This window comes from Macaca thibetana, chromosome 5 (genome assembly GCF_024542745.1).
Source record: "Macaca thibetana thibetana isolate TM-01 chromosome 5, ASM2454274v1, whole genome shotgun sequence".
NCBI classification, from domain to species: domain Eukaryota; kingdom Metazoa; phylum Chordata; class Mammalia; order Primates; family Cercopithecidae; genus Macaca; species Macaca thibetana.
The window spans coordinates 108,928,784-108,947,768 of record NC_065582.1 but is presented as its reverse complement, the minus strand read 5'-3'; the positions used below and the strand labels follow the sequence as shown (position 1 = coordinate 108,947,768).

Sequence of the window (18,985 nt, the reverse complement as noted above, 5' to 3'; positions counted from 1 at the left end):
CAAATAGACCAAAAGATACACAGATGAAGAGAAAATTTGCTTTTAAAACCAAATACTTCCTTTAGCATCTATATATAAATAAAAATTTTTACATTTCTATTTTATAGGATGAATTATATTGATACTTTTTTAGATAACTGAGTTTAGGAATACATTCTACTTGATGATGTGCACAGAATAATCATTACTGGGGCTTGTTAACTATGATTTTTTAGGATAAGTAATAATATTGTTCTTCTTTTGTCTATTTATTATTTTTAGAAGCAGGATCTTGCTCTGTTGCCCAGGTTGAAGTGCAGTGGCACAATCACGGCTCATGGCAGCCTCAAACTCCTGGGCTCAAGCAATGCTCCTGCCTCAGCCTCCTGGGTAGGTGGGACTACAAGTTTGCATCACCATGCTGAGCTTTCTTTTTATATTTGTAGTGATGGGGGCTTGCTATATTATCTAGGCTAGCCTTGAATGCCTGTGTTCAAGTGATGCTCCCGTCTCAGCCTCCCAGAATGCTGGGATTACAGGCATGAGCCACCACACCCAGCCACCATTGTTCTTCTTATCCACCGTACCCTTCAATCTTTCCTTAACAAAATATATCATCAGTGGAAAAGGAAGTGACATTGACTAACCCCAGACCTGATGTTAACTCAAATTGCAGTCCCACTTTTGCTTGTATTATAAGGACCTCTGTTTCTTTAGGACGTTCACAGATACAGATCTGCATCCCTCTGCCCAAGCCTCTGTCTGCTGGTTGCAGCTGTAAATATCCTTTACATCTAGGCTGAAATGGTGACTTGTAAGCCTTAATCTGCATGTAAGTCTTTATCCCCCCAGTCTTGAGGCCTGTCTACACCATCATACACATCTTTTGAGGGGGCTAGAGGCTGCCCAACCCTGACTCCACTGCCTGACTGCACTGACTCACCACACACACACACACACACACACACACACACACACACACACACACACAGCCCAGCTTAAACAGGCAGGAAATCTCCAGCCCTTACCTGGGATTAGACTTTTGCAGGAAATGGCGGTTCAGTTTGGGAATTAGAGATACAGAAGGAAGTGTGATTTTGAACAATGGGGCATACTGCGGAGACCTTAGACTCAGGCAAGGGGGGCCACAGTGGTTGGGAAGAAGGTGATTATGCAGCCAATGAGCGGCACAAAGGCAAGATGTGCTTGGAGAGTAGACCTGAGGGGAGAGGCCCAAGCAGTGAGTGAGAAATACAAAAAAAAAAAGAGAAGACACCAAAGACAAATCTGCTACACAACATACTCTCAGGTGGGAATGGCAACCAACAAATGCCAGGAAAATCTGTACTGACCGTAATACTTATGCCTTATGCTGCCAACACCTAAAAGTACATAGGTGTTCTATAAAATGGAGAAAATAAACAATGTATGGTTTTATGAAGGCTAAACAAGAGAAGTGTGTGTTATTTTATAATTCACAAAGCACTATTCAAATGATTCTATTAATCAACTTTTATATTGATTTTTAATTTCATATTTGCGTATCTTTTCCTTATAGATGCTGCATATTAACAGAATGTACTGTTGCTGCCCTTGTGTACCTCTCCTCCTCCCAGAGTCATCCACGCATCCAAGTTTCACAGTGCTGTCAACGGAGGAGGTACTCATTTTTTTTTTTTTTTTTTTTTTTTTTTGGAGATAGAGTCTTGTTCCATCACCCAGGCTGGAGTACAATGGTGCAATCTCGGCTCACTGCAACCTCTGCCTCCTGGGTTCAAGCAATTCTCCTGCCTAGCCTCCCAAGTAGCTAGAAGTATAGGTGTACACCACCACCCCCAGCTAATTTTTGTATTTTTAGTATAGACAGGGTTTTGCCATGTTGACTAGCCTGGTCTTGAACTCCTGACCTCAGGTGATCTGCCCATCTCAGCCTCCAAAGTGCTGGGATTACAGGTGTGAGTCACCACTCCCAGCTTCAAATATTATTTTAATAGAGTATGCTGCATTTTTCTCATTGTAAAAGGGACAAATATTCAGTATAGAAAACTTGTAAAATAAAGTTTAAGAGAGAGAAACAAAAAGCATACAGTAGTCCACTATTCAGAGATAGTAACGGGTAATATCTTGGAATAATTTGAGTCTTTTTTCCCTCTATTTATACACTCAAAAAATACTTATGGAGCACCAGGTGCTGTGTTAGGAGCACTCACTAGAAGAGAGTGGAGAATAGGATAATCACTGCTTTCTTGCAGCTTTTTCCCTATGTCAAGCGGAGAATACCAAATGTAAAATACAGTCAAGCACTGTGTAATGATCTTTCAGTCAACAATGAACCACCTATACGACAATTATACTGGATTGTACTGGAGCTGAAAAATTCCTATTGCTTTGTGATGTTGTAGCCATCATAACATCATAGCACAATGTATGACTCACATGTTTATGGTTATGCTGCTGTAAACAAACCCATCAGCACATACAATTCTGTACAGTACATAATACTTTTTTTTTACTTCCCTGTAAAATCCAGTTTTAAACAGTACATAATACTTGATAGTGATGATAAACAACTATGTTACTGGTTTATGTATTTACTATATGTTACAGGTTTATGTATTTGTATTGTTATTTTAGAGTGTACTCTTTCTACTTATAAAAAAAACAGCCTCAGACAGGTCCTTCAGGAGGTATTTCAGAAAAAGGCATTTTATCATAGGAGATGACAGCTCCATGCATGTTTTGCTCCTAAAGACCTTCCAGTGAGACAAGATGTGGAGGTGGAAGATAGTGATATGAATGATCCTGACCCTCTGTAGGCCTAGGCTAATCTTTATTTGTACCTTCTTTTTCTGTCACCCAGGTTGGAGAGCAGTGTGATCATAGCTCACTGCAGCCTCAAACTCCTGGGCTTAAGCAATCCTCCTATCTCAGCCTCCTGAGTAGCTAGGACTACAGGCATGTGCCACTATGCCCAGATAATTTTTTTAATTTTTTTAGAGATGGGGGGTCTTACTGTGTTGCCCAGGTTGGTCTTGAACTCTTGGCCTCAAATTATCCTCCCATTTTGGCCTCCCAAAGCATTGGGATTACTGGTGCTAGCCACCATGCCCAGGCGGGTGGATTGCTTCAGCCCAGGAGTTTGAGATCAGCCTGGGCAACATGGCAAAGCCCTGTCTCTACCAAAAAAATCCAAAGCAATTAACCAGGTGGCGCACACCTGTAGTCTCAGCTACTTGGGAGGCTGAGGTGGGAGGATTGCGTGAGCCCAGGAGGCTGAGGTTATGGTGAGCAGTATGACTGCGCTCCAGTAAGGGCAACAGAGCAAGACCTTCTCTGAAAAAAAAAAAGAAAAAGTTTTAAAGTTTAAAACATTTTAAAATAGAAAAAAAAAGCTTATATTATAAGGATACATATCAAGTAGAGTCCATTGGATTAAAAAATAATAATAAGGATATAAAGAAAAAATATTTTTGGATAGCTGTATAATGTGTTTGTGTTTTAAGCTAAGCGTTATTATAAAAGTCAAAAAGTTTTGTTTGTTTATTTGTTTGTTTTTTAAGTTAAAAAGCTTATAAAGGCCAGGCACAGTAGCTCATACCTGTAATCCCAGCACTTTGGGAGGCTGAGGTGGGGGATCACCTTAGCTCAGGAGTTCCAGACCAGCCTGGCCAACATGGTGAAACCCTGACTCTACTAAAAATACAAAAGTTAACCGGGTGTGGTGGCACATGCCTATAGTCCCAGCTACTTGAGGGGCTGAGGCAGAAGAATCACTTGAACCCGGGAGGAGGAGGTTGCAGTGAGCCAAGATTGCACCACTGCACTCCAGCCTGGGTGACAGAGCAAGAGCCTGTCTCAGAAATAAATAAATAAATAAAATTTTTTAAAAAAAGCTTATTGTGAGCTAAAGTGAATATATTATTAAAGAAAAAAATTTTCATAAACAGTATAACTTCAGTGTACAGTGTTTATAAAGTCTACATGCAGTGATGTCCTGGACCTTCACGTTCACTCACCACACACTCACTGACCCACCCAGAACAACTTCCAGTCCTGCAAGCTCCATTCTTAGTGAATGTCCTATTCAGGTTTACCATTTCTTATCTTTTATACCATAGTTTTCTGTGCCTTTTCTATGTATAGATATGTTTAGATACACAAATACTTACCATTGTGTTATAATTGCCTACGGTATTCTGTAACATGCTGCACAGCTTTGTAGCCCAAGAGCACCAGGCTACACCACATAGCTCAGGTGTGTAGTAGGCTATACCATCTAGGTTTGTGTGAGTGCACTTTATGATGTTTGTACAACAACTAAATCTCCTACAATGCATTTCTTAGAACATATCCCTGTCATTAAGCAACACGTAACTGTAAATAGTTATGGTGAATACTGTGAAGGCATCAACTATTCAGCAGAGATAGAGGCTTCCTGGGTAGGTTTGTGAGAATGTTGAAAGTTGTGCTGAAGAGAATAGTCAGGGAGGGTCTCTGTGAAAAGCTGAGACCCAGGGTGAGACTTAAAGGATCAAAACATCTTAGTGACTTAAAAATGGGGAAAGCATTCTAGGCAGAGGAGAAAATGTGAAAAAGGCCTTGAGATGGGAAATATCTTGGTATGCTTAAGGAATAAACATTTTAAAATAAAAGTAGGATCACAGTATATATACAGTTTTATGTTCAAATTTTTCACTTAGTATTACAGCATAAATCCTTGGGTCATGAAATACAAATGATAGTATTTTTAAAGTAAATACTTTGGTAAATTAAAATGCTTACAAGAGACTTCCACTTCCAGGCATAATAAAATAATAGGGACTGGGTTTATCCCTAGAATAAAGACATCTCCAGTAACTTAATTTTTGAGACAGGGTCTCACTCTATCACCCAGGCTGGAGTGCAGCAAGGCAATCATGGCCTCGACCTCCCAGGTTCAAGTGATCCTCCCACCTTAGCCTCCTAAGTAGCCGAGACCACAAGTGCTCACCACCATACCCAGCTAATTGTTTGTATTTTTAGTAGAGATGAGGTTTCACCATGTTGGGCAGGCTGGTCTCAAACTCCTGACCTCAAGTGATCCACCCACCTGGGCCTCCCAAAGGTGCTGGGATTACAAGCATGAGCCACCACACCCAGCCACCAGTCCCGTTTTTTTAAAAAAAAAAAAAAAAAAAAAAAAAAAAAAAAACTTAAAAGCAAGCCTCAAAAATGGACAAAGGATTTGGATGAACATTTCTCCAAAGAAGGTATTCAAATGCCAATAAACAAATGAAAAAATGTTCAACATCAAAAATCATTAAGGAAATGCAAATCAAAACCACAATGAGTACTGCTTCACACATAGGAGGACAGCTGTATCAAAAAGATAATAACAAGTGTTGGTAAGGATGTGGAGATATTGGAACTCTCATTCATTACTGGTGGGATTATAAAATGACACAGTCACTTTGGAAAACAGTCTAGCAGTTCATCAAAAAGTTAAATATAGGGTTATCATGTGAAACAGCAATTCAACTGCTGCTATATATTCAAGAGGAATGAAACATAAATTCACACAAAAGCTTGTACACAAATGATCATAGCAGCATTACTTTTGCCAAAATGTAAAAAGAGGTCAATGTCTAACAACTGATGAATTGATAAATAAAATGTGGCAAAGCCATACAATTAAAGATTACTTAGCCATAAAAACAAATGTACTTATACATGCTACAACACAGATGAATCTTGAAAATATTGTGCTAAGCAAAATGACAGTCACAAAGAACAACATATTGTAAGATTCCATTCATATAAAATTGCCAGAATAAGTAAATTTATAGGAACAGAAAATAGATTAGTGGTTGCTTGGGGCTTGGAGACGTTGGAATAAGAATTGACTGCTAATGAGTTTAATGTTTCTTTTAGGGAAGACAAAATGTTCTAAAATTAGATTTTGATGATAGTTACACAGTCCTGTGAATATACTACCAAACTCTGATTTATACACTTTAATTTTTCATTTTTAATTTTTTTCAGTACAGAGATGGGGTCTATGTTGCCCAGGCTGGTCTTAACTCCTGAGCACAGGCGATTCTCCCACTTCAGCCCCCCAATGTAGGATTATAGGCATAAGCCACTATACTTTTATATTAAATTATATACCTTAAATGAGCAAATTATTTGGTAAGTGGATTAATCACAATAAAGCTAATTTTTTTAAAAAAAGAAAACCTCAGAAGATCAAACTGTTTAGAAATAAGGTAACTACATCCCAAAACAAAGCTCAAGAATATTTATAGGAATACAAAAACATCCAGGAGCCAGTAAGGTAAAATTTGCAATATTTGGTACCCAATCAAAAACTATCAGGTATGCAAAGAAGCAGTAAATTATGACCCATAATGAGAAAAATCAATTATTAGAAACAGACCCAGAAATGATATATTATAAAATTAGTAGGCAAGAACATTAAAACAGCTATTGTAACTGTATTGCATGTTTTCAAGAAGGCAAAGAAAAGACTGAGCATGTTAAGTAGAGACAAAATATAGAAATACCCAAATGAACCTCTAAAGATTAAAAACTACAGTGGGTGAGATGAAAAATACTCTGGGTGAGACAAATATTACACTGTAGAAGAAAAGATTAATGAAGACATAGAGAGAAATAAAACACAGAGATGAGGAAACACATTCAATGTGCTGTGGGAAAACTTCAAGCAGTCTAATACGTCTAACTAGAGCCTGGAAAGAGCCCAGAAAAAAACATCTAAAATAATAATAACTGAAAGTTTTCCAAATTAGATGAAAATCATAAATTTAAAGATCCAATGTTAATGAACCCTGAACAGAAGAAATGTTAAGAAAAAAACATTAAGATATATTATAATCAAATTTTTAAAAAACAGAGACAAAGAGAAAAATAATTAAAGCAAAATAACAGTTGAAGTCTCATCAGAAATAATGGAGATAGTGAGGCAGTATTTGTCCATCTGGAGTTCTATGCCCACCAAAAATACAGTTCAAAATGAAAGTGAAATAAAGAATTTTAAGATATGCAAAGCTGAAAGAATTCAGCAGCAGCAGGCCTGAACTAAAAGTATAAGCTGGGCATGGTGGCTCACATCTGTAATCCTGGCACTTTGGGAGGCCGAGGCAGACGGATCACTTGAGGTCAAGAGTTCGAGACCAGCCTGGCCAACATGGTGAAACCCTGTCTCTACTAAAATAAATAAATAAAATAAAAAACACCAAAATTAGCCAGGCATGGTGGTGCACACCTGTAATCTCAGCTACTTGGGAGCCTGAGACAGAAGAATCACTTGAAAGCATGAGGTAGAAGTTGCTGTGAGCCAATATACCACTGCACTCCAGCCTGGGTGACAGAGCGATGCTTCATCTCAATTAAAAAAAAAAATTATTATTATTAAAGAAAGCCCTTGAGGAAGAAGAAAAATACAAAATGAAATGTATAGATTTAATAGATCTACACAAAGGAATGCAGAGTATGGGAAATGGTAAGAACGCAGGTAAATATAAAACACTTTTTCTTATTTTAAAAATCTCCTTAAAAGATTTGACTGTTTAAAGCAAAAATAACAATAATATATTGTAAGATTTATAGAAGTAAAATGTATGATCACAGTGGCACAAAGGCCAGAAGTAAGGAAATGGTAATATACCATTGTAAGAATCTTACACTAGGCCGGGCACGATAACTCGTGCCTGTAATCCTAGAACTTTGGGAGGCCAAAGCAGGTGGATCACAAGGTCAGGAGTCCAAGACCAGCCTGACCAACATGCTGAAATCCCAACTCTATTAAAAATACAAAAATTAGCTGGGTGTGGTTGCGCATGCCTGTAATCCCAGCTACTTGGGAGGCTGAGGCAGGAGAGTCGCTTGAACCTGGGAGACGGAGGTTACAGTGAGCTGAGATTGCGCCACTGCACTCCAGCCTGGATGACAGAGCAAAACTCCGCCTCAAAAAAAAAAAAAAAAAAAAAAAAACTCTTACATGATACATTAAGTATTATAAATTAAAGATAGAAAGATAGACTGTGATAAGTTGAAGAAGTACATTGTAAGTTCTACATTAACTACTAAAAAACAAAGAACAACAAGAAGTTGAATCCCTGAATAGACCAATAACAGGCTCTGAGATTGAGGCAGTAATCAATAGCCTACCAACCAAAAAAAGTCCAGGACCACACGGATTCACAGCCGAATTCTACCAGAGGTACAAGGAGGAGCTGGTACCATTCCTTCTGAAACTATTACAATCAATAGAAAAAGAGGGAATACTCCCTAACTCATTTGATGAGGCCAACATCATCCTGATACCAAAGCCTGGCAGAGACACAACAAAAAAAGAGAATTTTAGACCAATATCCCTGATGAACATCAATGCAAAAATTCTCAATAAAATACTGGCAAACTGAATCTAGCAGCACATCAAAAAGCTTATCCACCATGATCAAATGGGCTTCATCCCTGGGATGCAAAGCTGGTTCAACATACACAAATCAATAAACATAATCCAGCATATAAACAGAACCAAAGACGAAAATCACATGATTATCTCAATAGATGCAGAAAGGGCCTTTGACAAAATTCAACAGCCCTTCATGCTAAAAACACTCAATAAATTCGGTATTGATGGAACGTATCTCAAAATAATAAGAGCTATTTATGACAAACCCATAGCCAATATCATACTGAATGGGCAAAAACTGGAAGCATTCCCTTTGAAAACTCGCACAAGACAGGGATGCCCTCTCTCACCACTCCTATTCAACATAGTGTTGGAAGTTCTGGCTAGGGCAATCAGGCAGGAGAAAGAAATAAAGGGTATTCAGTTAGGAAAAGAGGAAGTCAAATTGTCCCTGTTTGCAGATGACATAGTTGTATATTTAGAAAACCCCATTGTCTCAGCCCAAAATCTCCTTAAGCTGATAAGCAACTTCAGCAAAGTCTCAGGATACAAAATCAATGTGCAGAAATCACAGGCATTCTTATACACCAATAACAGACAAACAGAGAGCCAAATCATGAGTGAACTCCCATTCACAATTGCTTCAAAGGGAACAAAATACCTGGCCAGGCGCGGTGGCTCATGCCTGTAATCCCAGCACTTTGGGAGGCCGAGGCGGGCGGATCGCGAGGTCAGATCATCCTGGCTAACATGGTGAAAATCCCTCTCTACTAAAAAAATACAAAAAAAAATTAGCCGGGCGTGGTGGTGGGCTCCTGTAGTCCCAGCTACTTGAGAGGCTGCAACAGGAGAATGGCGTGAACCTAGGAGGCAGAGTTTGCAGTGAGCCAAGATCACGCCACTGCACTCCAGCTTGGGCTACAGAGCAAGACTCTGACTCAAAAAAAAAAAAAACCTAGGAATCCAACTTACAAGGGATGTAAAGGACCTCTTCAAGGAGAACTACAAACCACTGTTCAATAAAATAAAAGAGGACACAAACAAATGGAAGAACATTCCATGCTCATGGATAGGAAGAATCAATATCGTGAAAATGGCCATACTGCCCAAGGTAATTTATAGATTCAATGCCATCCCCATTAAGCTACCAATGACTTTCTTCACAGAACTGGAAAAAACTACTTTCAAGTTCATATGGAACCAAAAAGGAGCCCACATTGCCAAGAAAATCCTAAGCCAAAAGAACAAAGCTAGAGGCATCACGCTACCTGACTTCAAACTATACTACAAGGCTACAGTAACCAAAACAGCATGGTACTGGTACCAAAACAGAGATACAGACCAATGGAACAGAACAGAGCCCTCAGAAATAATACGACACATCTACAACCATCTGATCTTTGACAAACCTGACAAAAGCAAGAAATGGGGAAAGGAATCCCTATTTAATAAATGGTGCCGGGAAAACTGGCTAGCCATATGTAGAAAGCTGAAACTGATCCCTTCCTTACACCTTATACAAAAATTAATTCAAGATGGATTAGAGACTTAAATGTTAGACCTAAAACCATAAAAACCCTAGAAGAAAACCTAGGCAATACCATTCAGGACATAGGCATGGGTAAGGACTTCATGTCTAAAACACCAAAAGCAATGGCAACAAAAGCCAAAATTAACAAATGGGATCTAATTAAACTAAAGAGCTTCTGCACAGCAAAGGAAACTACCATCAGAGTGAACAGGCAACCCACAGAATGGGAGAAAATTTTTGCAATCTACTCATCTGACAAAAGGCTAGTATCTGGAACCTACAAAGAACTCAAACAAATTTACAAGAAAAAAACAACCCCTCAAAAAGTGGGCAAAGGATATGAACAGTCACTTCTCAAAAGAAGACATTTATGCAGCCAACAGACACATGAAAAAATGCTCATCATCACTCACCATCAGAGAAATGCAAATCAAAACCACAATGAGATACCATCTCACACCAGTTGGAATGGCGATCATTAAAATGTCAGGAAACAACAGGTGCTGGAGAGGATGTGGAGAAATAGGAACACTTTTACACTGTTGGTGGGACTGTAAACTAGTTCAACCATTGTGGAAGACAGTATGGTGATTCCTCAAGGATCTAGAACTAGAAATATCATTTGACCCAGCCATCCCACTACTGGGTATATACCCAAAGGATTATAAGTCATGCTGCTATAAAGACACATGCACACGTATGTTTACTGCAGCACTATTCACAATAGCAAAGACTTGGAATCAACCCAAATGTCCATCAGTGACAGACTGGATTAAGAAATTGTGGCACATATATACCATGGAATACTATGTAGCCATAAAAAAGGATGAGTTCATGTCCTTTGTAGGGACATGGATGCAGCTGGAAACCATCATTCTCAGCATACTATCTCAAGAACAGAAAACCAAACACCACATGTTCTCACTCATAGGTGGCAATTGAACAATGAGATCACTTGGACACAGGAAAGGGACATCACACACCGGGGCCTGTCGTGGGGTCGGGGGAGAGGGGAGAGATAGCATTAGGAGATATACCTAATGTAAATGACGAGTTAATGGGTGCAGCACACCAACATGGTACATATATACATGTGTAACAAACCTGCACATTGTGCACATGTACCCTAGATCTTAAAGCATAATAAAAAATTAATTAATTAATTAATTAAAGATAGAAAGATAGACTGTGATAAGTTGAAGATGTACATTATAAGTTCTAAAGTAACTACTAAAAAACGAACAAAAAAATTTATAGTGAATAAACCAACAAAGAAGATAAGTTGGAATAATAAAAAATCAATTAATTTAAAAGAAGGCAACAGGCCGGGCACAGTGGCTAATGCCTGTAATCCCAGCACCTTGGGAGGCCAAGGCAGGTGGATCATGAGGTCAGGAGTTCAAGACTAGCTTGGCCAACACGGTGAAACCCTGTTTCTACTAAAAATACAACATTTAGCCAGGCACCTGTGGGCACCTGTAATCCCAGCTACTCAGGAGGCGAGGCAGGAGAATTGCTTAAACCCGGAAGGCAAAGGTTGCAGTGAGCCGAGACTGTGCCACAGTCCAGCCTGAGCAACAAAAGCAAAACTCCATCTCGAATATATACATACATACATACATACATACATACATACATACATACATAAGAAGGCAACAAAGAGGGGAAAGGGGAACGAAAGAAAGATGGACTAAACAGAAAACAACAGCAAGTTGGTAGCTTTAAATCTGAACATATTAGTAATCACAGTAAATGTAAATGATCTAAATACCTCAATTTAAAAACAGAGATTATCAGATTGGATAAAAAAACAACATTTGCCTATAACAAATGTACTTGTAATGTAAAGACACAAATAGGTTAAAAGTAAATGGATAAAAAATATATGTCATGCTAACAATAATGAAAAGAAAGCTGCCATAGATGTATTAACAACAGACAAAGTAGATTTCAGAGTAAAACATATGTTACCAATGATAAAAAGGGTCAATTTGTAATAATAAAGGGGTTAACTGTATCCCTTATTCAAAATGTTTGGGACTAGAAGTGTTTTAGATTTTTAATTTTTTGGATTGAGGAATAAATATGTATATGCATAATGAGATATCTTGGAAAGAGTCCCAAGTCTAAACACAAAATTCATTTATGTTTCAAATCTACCGAATACATATAGCCTGAGGGTAATTTTATAGAATATTTTAAATAATTTTCTACCTGAAACAAAACCATTTGATTAACTAGCATAGATGTCCTTGCATGGGAGTGCAGAAAGAGGAATGCGTCTACTTTCCCTTATGGATGATGAATAAACTATGGGTTGTGTGCTTGTGTTTTGACCATGACCCATCACACGAGGTCAGGAGTGTAACTTTCCAGTCATGTCAACATGGAAAATGTTTTGGATTTGGAGCATTTTGGATTTCAGATTTTTTTTTTATTAGGGATGCTCAACTGTAATTCTGAAGTTTTATGCATTTAATAACAGAGCTTAGAGTACATAAAGTAAAAACCAATAGAATTGCAAGGAGAAATAGACAAATCCACAATTATGGTCAGAAATTTCAATATTCCATCATGATAACTGATAGAACAAGTAAGTAAACAGAATATCAGTAAGGGTGTAGAAAACCTGGACAAGACTACCAACCAACTTGGCTTAAGTGACATTTATAGAACACTTTACCCATTAGAGCAAAATACACATTCTTTGCAAGTGCACATCGAACATTTATCAAGATAGATCATATTCTGGGACATAAAAGAAGTTTCAAAAGGACTAGAATAATGCAAAATATGTTCTTTAGCCATAGTGGTATTAAATTAGAAATCAATAGGAAGACATCTGGAAAATCCCCCATATGTTTTGAAAACTAAATAATATACATCTGATATCCATGGCTGAAACATGATATCAAAAAGGGTATTAGAAAGTATTTTCAACTAAATGAAAATTAAGGCACAATATATCAACATTTGTGGAATGCATCTAAAACAACACTTAGAGAAAAATGCACCCCACTAATGACTATATTAGAAAAAATAAGAAAGGTCTCAAGTCAACAATCTCAGTTTCCATCATAAGAAACTAGAAAAAGAAAAGCACATAAAATAAAAAGTAAGCAGAAAAAAGGAAGTAATAAAGATCAGAGGAGAAATCAATGAATAAAAAGCAGTAAAATAATGGAGAAAATCAATGGAACCAAAAACGGATAGATCTCTAGCCAGAATGTCAGCAAAAAAAGAGAGAAGGCACAACCTACTAATACCAGAAACGAGGGGTTGGGGGAATCATCACAGGGGTTGATTGCATAGCTATCAAAAGTAAGAAAATATATGAACAACTTTATGCCAATAAATTTTAAAACAGATGAAATTAATAAATGAGCTGGGTGCAGTGGCTCATGCTTGTAATCCCAGCATTTTGGGAGGCTGAGGTGGGTGGATCACTTGAGGTCAGGAGTTCAAGACCAGCCAGATCAACGTGGTGAAACTCCCTCTCTACTAAAAATACGAAGAATTAGCCTGGTCATGGTGGTGCATGCCATGCCTGTAGTCCCAGCTACTTCGGAGGCTGAGGTGGGAGGTTCGCCTGAGACTGGGAGGTGGAGATTGCAGTGAGCAGACATCATGCCACTGCACTCCAGTCTGGGTGACAGAGCAAGACTACGTCTCAAAAAAAAAAAAAAAAAAAAAAAAAAATTCCACAGATTGCGGCTTCAACAAAATTAATAAATTATCTGAAAGACACACACTGCCAATGCTGACTCAGAAAGAAATAGGTCATCTGAATAGCCCTGTACCTATAAAATAAATTTATAGTTTAAAAACCACCTCACCAAAATACTCCAGGCCCAGATGACTTCATTGGAGAATTCCACTATATAAATACCAATAAATACCAAGTCTATATACTCTCCAAGTGATTCTATGAGGACACCATTACCATAATGCCAAAACCAGACAAGGACAATACAAGAAAACTACAAACCGATATCCCTCATGGACATAGATGCAAGAATTCTAAAGCTGTATTGCATCACATACAATGTGTATATGTTCAATGTACATAATGTCTATGGATGCTCTGGTGCTATAATGGTAGAGCTGGGTAGTTGCAACAAAGACTGTGTGGCTAACTTTACTATCTGGCCCTTTCCAGAAAAAGTTCGTTAACTTTTTGTTAAAGTTATATATTGAAAGAGATAGAGAAATGGCCACCTTAAACTAGTATTTTATCTAAAACCAGACTTCAGGTAAATAATAGTATCTTCATCCTTTTCTTGTTACTTTAAACTCCCTCACTGCCTGTACCCGTCTCCTTCCCCTCCCCCAACAGTCTTTCCTCAGAGAGCTAACTTAGCAGAAAGCTTTAATCATCCAACCAGCAAGCACCAAAAGCAAATTCGAGCATCAAAAGCCTTAACAGCAGGCCAGGCGTGGTGGCTCGCACCTGTAATCCTAGCACTTTGGGAGGCCGAGGCAGGCAGATCCCATGAGGTCAGAAGTTCGAGACCAGCCTGGCCAACATGGTGAAACCCCGTCTCTACTAAAAATACAAAAAAAAAAAAAGAAAAAGAAAAAAAATTAGCCAGGCATGGTGGCGTGTGCCTGTAGTCCTAGTTCTCAGGAGGCTGAAGCAGGAGAATCTCTTGAACCCGGGAGGCAGAGGTTGCAGTGAGCCAAGATCACACCACTGCACTCCAGCCTCCAAAAGAAAAAAAAAAAAAGCCTTAACAACATTCTTAGTTTTAGATGCAGTAATTAACTCATGCAATCAAGTCCATGTATATAATTAAAAATTCATGAAAATTTCATGCACGAACAAGTTCATTCACAACAATGTTACATATGCTATAAAAATTGGAAATATACTATATCTCTAACAATAGAAGAATTACCTGCTTAATAAATTATCTACTCTTCCTTAAAAGTTTAGAAAGATTTTTAAGTGCAAAAAGCACTATATAAATTATATATTTATTATCTCTAACTCTTTAAGTAGGCTATATATGTAAATACACCCATAGTAAAAAAAAAACAGATTAGAATATGACAAAATTAGTTCTCTGAGTTGTAAGCCTACAGTAGATTTTTGTTGCCTTTTAAAATATATTCTTATTATACAGTACAGAATTAAGTAAAATAAAGATATAAGGGAAAAGTCTAAAATAATATGAAGCAAATGTGATGCACACATACCGCAAATGGTATTGCAAATGGTTTTAGGTAGCACTTGAGTGAATTTAGAGGGAATGAGTGGTATTTTAAGAGTTGTACTAGACACATGTCATTTAAATACAAATACTGAATAAATAATTTAATGGTACACAAATACGGCAGCTTGTGAAGATAATATATTGATGGCTCAAGTCTGGGGAACACATTTTAAAGGAGAGAAGATCAAGGATTTTACCAGAAAGAAACCACATATAAACATACACACACACAAAAGATTCCTTTTGCTTTTTTTTTTTTTTTTAAAGGGCAAAAGATATATATATGCATAATTTTATTTATTTTTTCTGGAAGAAATCATGAGAAAATTGAGGCTACTTTTAGGAAGATAGACTAGGGAAAGGAAAAATTCAGCTTTTTTCTCCTCCTTGATCCCTCCCAACTAAATATAATCTCTTCTTTATTGAACTCCAAAGGCTTCTTAGTTATTACTTTAATCGACCTTGTATATCCCCCATAATAGATGATAAACTCCTTAAAAGCAGTAATAGTGTCTTACTTGCCTTTGCCCCTGTGCTATAATTTGGATATGTTTGTTTGCCTCCACCAAAGCTCATGCTGAAATTTAATTCCCAGGCCGGGTGCGGTGGCTCATGCCTGTAATCCCAGCACTTTGGGAGGCCGAGGCAAGCAGATTACCTGAGGTCAGGAGTTCGAGACCAGCCTGGCCAACATGATGAAACCCCATCTCTACTAAAAATACAAAAATTAGCTGGGCGAGGTGGTGGGCACCTGTAATCGCAGCTACCCGGGAGGCTGAAGCAGGAGAATCGCTTGAACCCAGAGGCGGAGGTTGCAGTGAGCCAAGATCGCGCCACTGCACTCCAGCCTGGGCGACAGAGCAAGACTCCATCTCAAAAAAAAAAAAAAAAAAAAGACATTTGATTCCCAGTGTGGTGGTGTTGGAAGTTGAGGCCTAATGGGAGGTGTTGGGTCATGGGGACGGATGCTTCATGAATGGTTTGGTACCATTCTCGGTAGTGAGTGAGTTCTCACTCTCTTGAGCCGGGATTAGTTTTGACAGGAATGTGCCCATGAGAATGGGTTGTTATGAAACTAGATGTCCCTCGGTTTTCCCTCTTTGCACATGTCTGCTTTCCCTTTGACTTTCTTCTTAATGTTATGAAGTAGCATGAAAAGCCCTCACCAGAAGCCCAGCAGATGCCAGCACCATGCTTCTTATACTTCTCTGTTTATAGAACCGTGAGCTAAATAAACCTGTTCTCTTTGTAAATTACCCAGCCTCAGGTATTCTGTTGTAGCAAAATATTTGCTGAATTAAATTTAATAGTAACATGCCACCAAACATAATGATAAAATGTCACCAAACATGCAAAGATCATTTCTGTATTTTCTAGAAAGAAGATAAAATTAATCATGTACAACTGGTATTCTTGTGTTAAAAAAAATGAAGTGATCTTCACTAAGAAATTTGAAAATATTATTGAATTCATCTTCTTGAACAAACTTTTACAAGTAAACAAATACACCAATGATTGTAGCCTGTAAATATCATTCTGAAGCAAGTATCCACCTCAACATTAGATTAAAAAGCAGGTCTGGCGAGGCGCGATGGCTCATGTGTGTAATCCCAGTACTTTGAGAGGCCCAGGTGGGTGGCTCACGTGAAACCAGGAGTTTGAGTCTAGCCTGGCCAACATGGCAAGACTCCCTCTCTACTAAAAATACAAAAAGTAGCTGGGCATGGTGGCTCACACCTGTAATCCCAGCTACTGGGGAGGCTGAGGCAAGAGAATTACTTGAACCCAGGAGGTGGAGGTTGCAGTAAGCCGAGATCAGGCCACTGCACTCCAGCCTGGGTAACAGAGCAAGACTCTGTCTCCAAAAAAATAAAAAGTAATTCAGTTTCATATATGCTGGCCAGGTACAGTGGCTCACATCTGTAATTCCAGCACTTTGGAAGGCTAAGGAAGAAGGACTGCTTAAGCCCAGGAGTTTGAGACCAGCCTGGGCAACATAGCAAGACAACATCTCAATTAAAAAAAAAAAAAATGATACAAACATGTTGAGTTGGAGATTCCTGTAGCACCTTCTTACAGGGGAAGTCAATAATTCTGAGACAGGAGAGAGGTTTAGGCTGGGAACAGGAGTTGGAGGTCACCACCACAAGAATGGAAGCAAAATTCCTATGAGGACAACTCCACCTTTGGGAAGAGTTTAGAGCAGGAAGAGAAAGCATCCAGGGACAAGACAGTGGGCAACAATGGCAAAGAAACAGAAACCCACAAAGGATATTGAGAGGGCAAGGTGAAGAAGATGGGAGGGAAGCCAGGGTGGAGAGTATCACTGAAGCCAAGAGGAGGAGAACTTAGAGAAGGAAGTGGCCAGTCCTCGGCAAGAGTCGCAACAGGTGATTTCAGTATCCCCTGAACTTCTACAGTGTCTTTCATTCTAAAATTGGAGACCCTAACTTGAAAAAATAATGGCTTCTGTAGAATTCTTCAAAGATATCTTGAAGAGATATCTTCCTAATTCTGGAAGTATCCTTGTATAACACCTTCACTTTATTATTTTTTTAATCCTCATAAACCAAAGCATTATAATAGATTACAAGTCTGCAATAGTTAAATACTAGATTTTGCTCTGGAAAAGCTTACTTGTAGCATCAGATTGGAAACAGATATAGAATCCCTAATTCTCAGTGAATTTTGACTGCACGTTGAACAATTTGTGGCTTTTAGATAAAAGTTCTATGTCCATTTTCCCTAAGAACTCAGGATAAAGGCCGGGCGCAGTGCCTCACGCCTGTAATCCCAGCACTTTCGGAGGCCAGGGCAGAGAGATCACAATGTCAGGAGTTCGAGACCAGTCTGGCCAACATAGTGAAACCCTGTCTCCACTAAAAATACAAAAAATTAGCCTGGTGTGGTGTGTGACTGTAATCCTAGCTACTTGGGAGGCTGAGGCAGGAGAATCGCGTGAACCTGGGAGGTAGAGGTTGCAATGAGCCAAGATCACGCCATTGCACTCCAGCCTGGGTGACAGTCTGAGATTCCATCTCAAAAACAAAAAACAACAACAAAAAAACCTCCTGATAAAGTAACATGATAACACACAGACACTAACCTGTTAGGTACATAGAGGCAGGAAACTTCCTTGGGCTGGGCAAGGTTCTCAAGTCTTTTGGTCAGTTGAGCCTTCAAAGCACCCTGGGAAACAGGGCGAATAGGATCTTGATTTCCCCAAAACAGTTTTCTGTTAAGAAACATACAAATAAAATGGTAAAAAAATTGATTGCTAATGAAAATCTAAAAATTGACTCTTTTTTTTCTGAGACAGAGTCTCGCTCTGTTGCCCAGGCTGGAGTGGAGTGCAGTGGCTCGATCTCGGCTCACTGCAACCTCTGCCTCCCGGATTCAAGTGATTCTCATGCCTCAGCCTCCCGAGTAGCTGGGATTACAGGCACGCACCACCACACCTGGCTAATTTTTTAGTAGACAGGGTTTCACCATGTTAGCCAGGCTGGTCTCAAACTCCTGACCTCAAGTGATCCACCTGCCTTGACCTCCCAAAGTGCTGGGATTACAGGCGTGAGCCACCGCGCCTGGCCAGAAATGGCTCTTGATGGCTTTTATACACTGACTTTACTTCATTTTAAGAACTATATCACAGAATTTTATTATTTACAAGGATCTGAAATGAATATAGTATTTATGGAAGTTAAACTATTACTGTTTAACCTATTGTCTTAAAATGAGGTGACCAAAAATGAACCTACTAGAGATAGTTCTGTTTCTGCCATCAAGTAAACCCTGTGGTTTATACTCAGGTTGGCATAAAATGAGCATTCTAACTATCTACAC

The 18,985-nt window shown here is 38.7% G+C and overlaps 1 protein-coding gene across 1 annotated transcript in view; it reads right to left on the bottom strand.

Annotated features, from left to right (window-relative positions):
- THEGL (theg spermatid protein like) overlaps positions 1-18,985 on the bottom strand; it is a 72,154-nt gene that overhangs the window by 23,050 nt on the left and 30,119 nt on the right. The window contains exon 4 of the mRNA XM_050790208.1: positions 18,249-18,377. Coding sequence (XP_050646165.1) covers positions 18,249-18,377 — 129 coding nt within the window. The remainder of the gene's footprint in view (positions 1-18,248; positions 18,378-18,985) is intronic.